The 9975-nt window shown below is 38.1% G+C and overlaps 1 protein-coding gene across 7 annotated transcripts in view; it reads left to right on the top strand.

Annotated features, from left to right (window-relative positions):
- The window catches only part of LOC112140048 (unconventional myosin-XVIIIa), a 79356-nt gene that overhangs the window by 30965 nt on the left and 38416 nt on the right, over nucleotides 1-9975 (top strand). For all 7 annotated transcript variants that reach the window (XM_024263007.2, XM_024262975.2, XM_024262981.2 and 4 more), the window contains 7 exons: nucleotides 1594-1732; nucleotides 2239-2398; nucleotides 2502-2688; nucleotides 3420-3645; nucleotides 3772-3881; nucleotides 4761-4826; nucleotides 6186-6314. In XM_024263007.2, the coding sequence (XP_024118775.1) occupies nucleotides 1594-1732; nucleotides 2239-2398; nucleotides 2502-2688; nucleotides 3420-3645; nucleotides 3772-3881; nucleotides 4761-4826; nucleotides 6186-6314 (1017 nt within the window). The remainder of the gene's footprint in view (nucleotides 1-1593; nucleotides 1733-2238; nucleotides 2399-2501; nucleotides 2689-3419; nucleotides 3646-3771; nucleotides 3882-4760; nucleotides 4827-6185; nucleotides 6315-9975) is intronic.

Raw genomic sequence — 9975 nt, 5'->3', positions numbered from 1 at the left:
TTTTTTTTTTTTTTTGTCAGATGTCAGTTATCGTGGAAAACCTTAATGTTCCGTTCATTGCAAAGCCCGTGGTTGTCATATGTCTCCTCTAAACTGATCCGCTGTCTTGTATTCACAGTCAGTGTTGTGTGCTCAGCTGATAAGAACGTCTCCAGTGGAACTTCCAGATAGCCACCAAAACGGGCTGCTAAGCCAGGCTTTGCAGAGTTCCTCTGGGCTCTAGCCGTCCTCACCGCCCTACACAATCAAAATTATTTTGATGCTCAAGATTATGATAGCCTATTAGTTTATGCACGTTCATATTTGCACATATACTTTTAATAATAAATCCATCTTTTGCTCTGTTTATTTAATATACAATTTGTTTGAATAATAACTGTATTAGCAGCTTTTATTTTTTAATCCTTTCTTCTTTCCTATTCAGTTTAATTCAGCATATTTATTGTTACAAATGCAATGATGCTATTATCACAGCAGCCACTGGACCAAAAATTAAATTTCCAGTGATGATAACATTGCCAGGTTTCCCAAAGTAAACTGGAAATATATTTTTTTTCCACCAGCAAACGGAGACAAATTAAAGAGGTTTGAAACCACTCTTTATTTATCAGTGCACTCCCATTAAATATGGCACTATATTATCAGTATCTTTAATGAAGTGTGAATTTGTTTATACATGAGCAGGAATTCTTGTTTTCCCTCTCAGGCTCAGAAAGTCCCTGCTTGTGTGCAGATTTGCTCTGCTTCCCCTCAAACCTCTGTTTCTGCTCTTTCATATTTCACTCCTGCTTGTACAAATACTCTGCTCTCCAGTAGAAGCCCTTCTCTCTGTTCCTGGATCTCAAAATGTCTGCTTTTGCTTTTCATTCTTACCCTTTTTTTTGGCATAGTGCTGCCAAAAAAAAAAAAAAAAAGTTCTGCCAACAAAATGACTGAATATGACACTAATGCCACACACTTTTCCAGTATTTAGTCATTTTATTTCACAGCATCACCATTAAAAAATAATTACTACACTTCTTTTAAAGATTTACATTTTTAATTCTATTAAATCCAATTAATATAGCATTTAACAGCCTTATTTATACAATTTATTCCTTTCCTTATTCTATTTATAAAACTGAAAAAACATTGCAACAACAAATGTAAATTGATCACTTAATAATGAAAACAGCAGGTTTGGTCAGGACGCACATAATTATATACTGTCAGATAAAGGGAAGAAATTTTCCCTGTGTGACAAATATTAATTTGCATATTTCAAAACTATACAGGAATTAGCATAAATGCATATTTATGGTCTCAAGCATTCTGTTTTAGTTAAGTGTGGAGCTGAAATAAATACAGTTTTGTGTAAACTACTTTTAGTCACTACTTTCAGTCTAAGAAGTAGTACCGAGTTCATACAATTAAAAAAAAAAAAAGGTTTATGGATGTACAACAATGGACCAAAATATATAGTTAAAAAAAATTATATGGGATCCAAATTAGGGCATTTTTTTAGGAAAAAAGGTAATAATTTGCTTTAATCAAACAAATCAAAAATTAATTTAGAAGTTGGGCTAAATATACATTCATGTTTTTGGTTTACAGGTACGTACAGTTCGGACAGATGAGGCGCGGGGTCTGCTATGGCTCATGGAGGAGGAGGCGCTGCAGCCTGGGGGTTCAGAGGACACACTGTTAGGACGACTTTTTAGCTACTACGGTCCAGCCGAGGGTGAGAGTAAAGGTAAAAATACACACACAAGTGAACACAAAACCATCTTTAAAGATTTAAAAAAGATTTTGGGTTCTTCATCTCAAAATTTATGTTAAGATTTCAGGAGCTCATTCTGTTTTGATACTTCATTCTAAAAAGTAATCGCCTTATGATTTATTATGCAGCTGGTTAAAAAAAAGGTGCTTTCATATTAATTAATGAGTTACTTGAATTTTCTTTTTTTATTTATGGTTTTGGAGAAAAAAAATGTAGCAGTTGCTACCTCATACTAGCACATGTAGTTACATTGTTAGGAAAAATTGCTCCATGCTTTTCTTTAAAACTTACTCAGACGTTACGTCACCTGGCTATGAGGATGCACGTATCAATACAGTATTTTTCCTTCCAGTGGGCACATCTGTTGAACTCCTCATGCCCACCTCCTTAAGTGTTAAAGTGCTGTGTTTATTTTTGTCATCTCTTTTTGAATAACTGTGAGCTCCAGTGTCCAACAGCGAATCCTATATTTCCACCAGGTCACACAGTTCTCCTGAGGAGCGATAAGGAAAGCCACTTCCTGCTGGGCCACAGCCACGGGACTGACTGGGTGGAGTATGATGCCCGTGGGTGGCTGAACTATGCTAAACAGAATCCCGCCACTACAAATGCTGTGAGCCTCCTGCAGGACTCCCAAAAGTAAGTGCCACGCCTACAGATGGAGCCATTTAGGAGGCACTGACAAAGTGAGCTCTCAAAAAGAGACATATTGAGGTTTAAATGTATCTATTTTTGTCTGCAGGAAGATCATTAGCTCATTGTTTATGAGCCGGCCGGGTGGAGCAACAGTGTTGTCGGGCTCCATCGCCGGTCTTGAAGGTGTTTCACAGCTGTCGCTGCGAAGGGCTACTAGCATGAGGAAGACCTTTACTACAGGTGTAGCTGCTATCAAAAAGAAGTCCCTGTGCATCCAGATAAAGCTTCAAGTGGTGAGAGCAACAAACCCCAGAAAAACTGCAAACTTGCATTTAAAAAAAGTATATTTAAAGTTTAACATCAGCAAATCATAGCAAGTTTTAGGGGCCTAAACATCAAATTATGAAGAGCAGTAGTTTTTGGATTTGAGCCTTACACAACTAATTACACGATGCATTCAGTAAAAAAAAATGTTGAGTTGAAGTTGGGCTTCTGCCAAATAAAATATTATTTAAGATGCTGTTAAAGTCCTGTTCTGCAACTGCTTTTCCTTCCAGTGTCTCTAGCCCCAAAAGTAAATCATTATTTGATATTTATTTAGTTTCTGTGTGAAAAATAAAAAAGCAGGTTTTTCTTACCTAAAAAAAAAACAGGATGCCAGAGGTCTAACAGTACATTGAAATTCAAACACAGTTTCTACAGTGTGCAGCCTTTGCACCTCCTCTTAAATGCATGATTTAATATTTGAAAGGAAACAAAAAATAGAACTTACTGATCATGTTAATTGGGAGTTTTAATAAGTGATTCTGATTTAAATGGAGCACTATTTCATAAATAAAAATAAAAAGGATTTTTTTCCTTCTTTTTGGGGGGAAAACAAGCATAAAACATGGACTATTTGCTTGCTCCAAGGAAAAAGCCTCCACCACCCGTTACACCGAGTGTCAATAAATCATTGCAAGGTGCTGCTTTAACTGTTGAATCGCTTCAAGCAGCTTTGTTAACGCTCCACCGTCTTCTCCAGGATGCTCTTCTTGACATGGTGCGGAGGTCCAGGATTCACTTTGTGCATTGCATATTGCCTAAGGCAGATTCTCTAAAGGCTCTTAGCGGATCCCTGTTCAAAGCTGGGGAATCCGAAACTCAACGAGAAACTGGCGACCCGGGCTTGATGCAGCTGGATGTAGCGTTGCTCCGCGCTCAGATACGAGGATCCAAGCTGCTTGACGCTCTGCGTATCTACAGGCAAGGTGAGGTTACTCCTCTAAATTACATATTAAGGGTATAGATATGCATACACAAGACCTGGCAGTCCATGTTTACTGGGCTAAAGGGGTAGCAAAAACGTGATCATACCCATTTCTGCGTTCCTCCAGGGTACCCTGATCACATGGTGTTCTCCGAGTTTCGGCGACGCTTTGATGTGCTGGCCCCCCACCTCACCAAGAAGCACGGGAGGAATTACATTGTGAAGGATGAGAAGAGAGTAAGTCAATCTGCAAGCACGGGGGTAAAATGTAGGGCCCTGCCAGTGTCCAAGCACAGTGAAGATTGATGTTGTGAAGAGGCAACTTCATTACATCTGCCCTGATTTGTCAGCAGCCAGCGGACAGAGAAAGAGACATTCATCAGAGCTATGGCAATAACCTAATCAGTTTCCTTGCTTTCGTGCTCTGGAAGGGTGGTGATCAGATTTGCGGCTTACAATGAGCTTTACGGCAATCAAACCTACAAATTACCATTTTGTATGCTTCATTTGGTATCTGTGGGAATCTGTGGAGTTGCTGCTAAGATTTTTTTCTCATTTGGACTCAGTTGGATCCTTATGGTCCTGTTGTTTTGGATTTACCATTTAGCCTAAATGTGAGACACTAAATGCAGACGAGTAACACAAGAATTCATGAGAAAGCTAAGAGAATGGCGCTTGGGGGATGTTTTCTTCTGAGTTTCTGTGGAAACACCAGCAAACAAAAGCCCCTCAGTATTCACGGCAAACCTCTCCCGGTGTAATCTAGATGTACTCTTTCAGGCTCAAGTAGAGAGAAAAAAAAAGGCGAGACAACAATACGACTACAGTATACATGGGATGGTAGACGGACAGGGCGAAGAGAAACTCCTGGCTGGCTGATACGCGGCGCTACATTGAATGTTGGTGCTCTAAGCGTCAAAAGGGGGCCAGCTGCCCCATGGGGTCACAAAGAATAGGCCTGGAGCAGGTGGATACAGGGATATGAGTTGTAATTGGTTTTGGGAAGTCTTTTCCTGAGGAGCAGATGAGGGAAAGCCACTAACTTAATAAGTTAGAGAAACTGGAATAGTTATGTGTACACAGACGTGAAATACTAATGAGTGTGTTTGTGTTCAGGCTGTGGAGGAGCTTCTGGAGTCCTTGGATTTGGAGAAGAGCAGCTACCACATGGGTCTGAGCAGGGTGAGTAACTACATCCTAAAGAAGTAAACAGCTTTAAAGCGAAAGAGCGAGCGGTCGAATCGATGTCAGCTTCCCTCGTCTTCAAACTTAAACAACAGAGCTGCAGAATTCTTTTTGTCTGAATGACACTTGCTGTCTGGGGAGGTGTGTCTTTCATTCCTCCTGTGCTTCTTTGAGGTTTGCTCGCCGTTCTTTTTCTGGAGAAACGCCAAGCCTGGTGTCTTCTTAGTCTGTGGCCGCCCCACAGGCACGTCTTAACGGGACATTGAGGCTGTAATTCCCTTTTATATCATTTTGTGTCATTAGAGCAAATTATCGCCAAGGACGGCCTCCTTTGTTTTCCAGCACGACTCTCGTGCACGAGTCAACAGTAAACACTTCTCAGAAAAGGACCAAGTCTAATCCCGTCGGCTGGAAAGTGTCCATCAGCTTGGACGTAAATCAAAGGAGACAATATTGTGCGAAAAATGAAATGTGCAGCGTCAAAGACCCTTTAAATGCATGCACGGAGGCAGCCTCGCATGGTGCCGCACTTTGAAGTGTGAAATGCACTCAGAAGTAGACAAGCACAGTTGGCCATTCACAAAGCATTGCATCGGCGTCATAGCAACCTGTTTCACTTGCATGCCAATTACACCAGCCTCAAATAACCTTCCAGCAATGTATTCATAGCTCTTTGCAGGATAAAATCTGCCATCAGAAAAACAGCTTAGTCTCCCGTGATTTACAAAAGGCTACTGCCTGCATATGATGTTGATATAGAGGAAGTTCTTCTCAAGCCCTTGAAGCCATTTAAAACAGAGTATTCCCTGGTGCCAGTGAATGGGCCGCTCCTCCCTTCTTGTTTGCAGGTTTTTCAGCTCAAAAAGCGAAACCATTTCCAGCCTGTGCTCTGTTAATGGACAGAGTTGTTATTCATGCAGCACTGTGTATAGTGGCTTTGGTTTTAGATTAACATCCCAATAGTTTTATTTTTACACACTTTCATAGTAGAAATGAATATTTTTTTTCTAATGAATGTGACCCCTAAAGTAAAGCTGTGATCTGATTTGAATTTGAGTAGCCGTTTTCCGGTGTTTTTTACTTCTCAGATTAGATGAAAACAAGGCCGATTGTCCTCGATGATAAACTTAATCCCAGACTTATCAGTCAGATAAAAGACTCTAGTCTGGGTATTACACAGTTTCTTATTGATTTTTGCCTTAGTACATTTTTAACTCACCTCTTTCAACTCTGTGGCTGTGCTTTAAGTTAAAGCAAAGTCTTGATTTTTTTTTTCTTGGCTAAGAAAAGCTTTAATTGGTCTTTCACTGAAGTGTTCTTCTGCTAATGTATATCTGTACATGTTTCTTGCCCCAGTTGTTCTTCAGAGCTGGCACCTTGGCTAAACTGGAGGAACAGAGGGATGAGCAGACCAAGCGCAATCTAACCCTGTTCCAAGCTGCCTGCAGAGGTTACCTCGCACGGCAAGCCTTCAAGAAGAGAAAGGTACTGAGACCTTACTCTGACAGAGATGTATGTGCATAAGTTGGTATCCTGCTTTTTTGAGCCAACAACTGTCATAAAGGGTTTTTTATTGGACAAATACTACTCAAAAGTGCTTGCATTTTCTTTTTATATGTTCAAAATCCATGTAGGTCCCCATCCCAAAATAAAATAACATTCGGTTCCCTCTTTGGATTTCTCTGTTTCACTCTGGCCCCCCCACCCTTCATATTAGGTGCTCTGCTGCTTCATTACAGCTGTCAGGTTGACGTTACTTATCAGCCTTATTTAATAAAATAGATCGTTTTTGACCAAACTACAAATAAATGACATAGTATCTCTTTAATTTAATAAAATCTCAATCACAGAATGTAAAAAAAAAGTTTATTTTAGACAGAGTTTTATTACGCTGATCTCACAGCTGCACAGCAGGATGCCTGAGCGTAATTAATAAATATTAACAAATTAATTATGATTTATTATTTGCGCGCCTTAACACGTCAACATTCACTTCCCTAATTTAAAGACGATTGGAGTGGGACTTTAAGGGTTTTTCTCTTTTTAAAAATCTGTTGTTCAAGTTTGCTTTTTTTGTGAATGTATTTATCCAATACCAAAAACCCTTTCTACAATCTTTCTTTTTTTAATTGAAGATTTAAAAAGGGGTACCAACTTTAGCACATCGCTGCATGCTTCTTATCTTTCTCTTTTTACCTGTAAGAACTTTAAATCTACTGTTCATGCCCATTGTCTCTCTGTGATCCATCCAATCCAGTCCTTCCATGGCGGGGCCATGTCATTTGGATTGCACAGTTTCAGTGTGTGCCCCAAGAATGCAGTCTTATCAAATGTGCTGCTGACTCACTTATCCATTCGCCTCAGCGCTCTTCCATTTCTCTGCTTGCATTTGTGGCTCCATCTTTCTTGACCTCATACATGTCCACTTGTGATGTATGGAGCCTTGGACTTCTCCATCTCTGTGATTACTATTTAAGTGAATGTGCTGCTTCAGCTGCCTTGTGATGAACCAGCAGAAGCAGAATCAATGTTACTGCTTTCCATCTACTATGACAGTCTGTTAGAGGGTGTAAAAATCATGTTCACTTGTGTGTTATGCTTTGAAATGATTATCATGTCATGTTTTACGTATTTGTTTTAAATATGACGGGGCTCCCAGTTTACGACTGTTTTCATTCAGCGGTTTAAGATTTAGATTTAAAACTAGGACTCAATCAATGCGTTTTCTAGGAGTTCAAAGGTCATTATTCAAACTCTACAGCAGGAAAAGAGCTTAATGTTTTACAATCTTCTGGAACATGAAGAAAATCAACGGTAAGGAACCATTCGTAATTGCCAAGCAACAGGGCAATTACAAAATCCATTAGCAAAGAAACAAATTTTCCTCCTGCCTCCTTATGCCCCCTATCTCCTGCTAATGTATCTGTAATAGAAAAGATTAGACTTTATTTTATCTCATTTTTATTGATCTGAAACTCAATTTAGGTTGGCAAGGTAACATGTTAAATGCGGTCTCGATTGCGATGACTTCAACTGCAGATTTTATAAAGTGGAGGGTTCAGAGGTTTTTATGAACCGGGTTCGTGTTATTGCACATACTGAAGCTTGTTTGTCAAAAATGATCAAACTGGCTCAGTTTAATAAAAGAAAATTGTCTGCAGAGGTGAAAGAACACATCATCGGAATAAAATTCTTTCTCTTAATTTAAAGTTTTATGTTATGTTTTATTATTGAAACAGGAGTTGCAGTATAGCTCATAAATTGAAAAAAAAATCTTTACTCATCCCTGACTAAACAAAAATAGAATATAAACACACATAAACTAAATGTATGTACGGATTTTTAATCGGTAAATAATTGGATACAGCTTGTTCTTTTACATTTAAAGTCTTTTTAAAGGTGCAACATCCCACAAAAATAAAAGAACAAAGTACGTCTGGACCTCCAAATAGTTCCAATAAAGCTTTCAGAAATAGGAAAATATAAATTATTTATCATCACTATTGTTCTGTAAAACAAGAAAATTTTACTGGAGTCTGTCAACATTTTTGTTTCCCTAATTATTTCCCTTTTGCTTTGAGAATATTCACCAGTTTCCCTTCATGAAAGTCTGCGCGCACTTCCCTCTGTGGCATAACAATCTTACAGTGGAGGAGTGATCAGTCGCTGTTGTTTGTCAATCTGTACATCTTTGAGGCTGTGTGACATTTCAGCGACATATTCAGGTAATCCAGGATGAGTTTCTTCACTCTCACTGAATATAGATGCAGCTGTTCAATTTACACATATCTGCAAAAACGTTTTTGACAAGTGAGATTATTGCAACAAATTGGAGCTTCGTAGAATGAAAATTCACTATTTTAGATCGGATAAACCTTTTGTGTGTATGTCATTATCACAGCTTGACATTAAACTGAAAATACTTTACTATCACGGGTAGTTCGGATGAAGCAAAATGAAACTTTTTCGGGACAAATGTATGAACATATTTTTGGTATTGGTTCTTCTTGTAGGACAGAATGATACAAATTAACCTGAGGATTCGGTTGTGAACTGTTGTTAGCACAGACTCAGTTTAGAAAAGAATTGATTATGCATGGGGGAGAAAAACTTTTTTTCCAGGGTAACTTCTAAGTGAAGCTTTAAAATTGTTCAATCAAAACAAAACTAGACAAACAGAAATATTTATGGAGAGAGAGATATAGCAAACTTAATTTAATTGCAATTACTCCTAATCATAAATAGACATATTGGTTCTTATATATACAGTGCATGACACATTGAAACCGTTAAATATCACGTTTGTCAAAAGGAGTTGAATTAATTGCATGAAAAGGAGTGGGAGGAAGCAAATTTATATGATCCCACCTCTTTTCTTTCACACAAGTATCTTTATCTGCTTAAGTAAAAGTAACATGAATTCAGGCTTATCTGCTTAATTTACTGTTAACTTTTATTTTTTAATTAAATCTGTACTTTACAGAAAAACCAAAATATATAATTTTGAATTGTTCTTTTCTGCAGGAGGGCTGAACATAAGAAAAAAACATAATCCATGATCAAGCATGACCAAAAACAAACAAATTTTTGTTTCAAAAAGGTTACAGTTGTTTCAAAATTAAAAACAAAAATCACATCCCAGTAAGTTTTTTTTCAATCAAAAGCAAATGCTGTTGACATTTATTACCTTCAGATTAGAAGATAAAGGAAAAAAATAAAATTTTCAGACTCATGCTTTATTAGCTACAAGAACACAGCTGTCTGCTACCAAAGTTAAATTAGATCTGAATATTGTGTGCTTATCATGATGATGGATGAAGTAATCTATTTTTTTATTTTTTTTTTTACATCTGATGCACGGAGGTTGGTTGAGTCGCTGTTTTGCAAGTCACAAATAAGTCTCTACTTTTTGTTCTTAAGTTCCAAAAGTCCCAGGTCCTCTAGGTAAAATTCAAGTCTTTTTGACTTGTGTTAAAGTCCCAGTTTGGTGGGTCATCATTTGATCCATCTTAAAGGTGTTCCCAGTGTTTTTTAATTATGATTTTGACGGTCATAAGCAGACTCAAACATCCTGTATTGTTTTCTAGGACATAGTTTCTGTGGTGCGGCAGGAGTTCACTTTGTTTATCGGAGTGGCTCTTTAAAG

This window comes from Oryzias melastigma, linkage group LG14 (genome assembly GCF_002922805.2).
Source record: "Oryzias melastigma strain HK-1 linkage group LG14, ASM292280v2, whole genome shotgun sequence".
Classification (NCBI taxonomy): Eukaryota; Metazoa; Chordata; class Actinopteri; order Beloniformes; family Adrianichthyidae; genus Oryzias; species Oryzias melastigma.
Note: the sequence above shows the minus strand (reverse complement) of the source record. Positions and strands in the feature narration are given on the sequence as shown.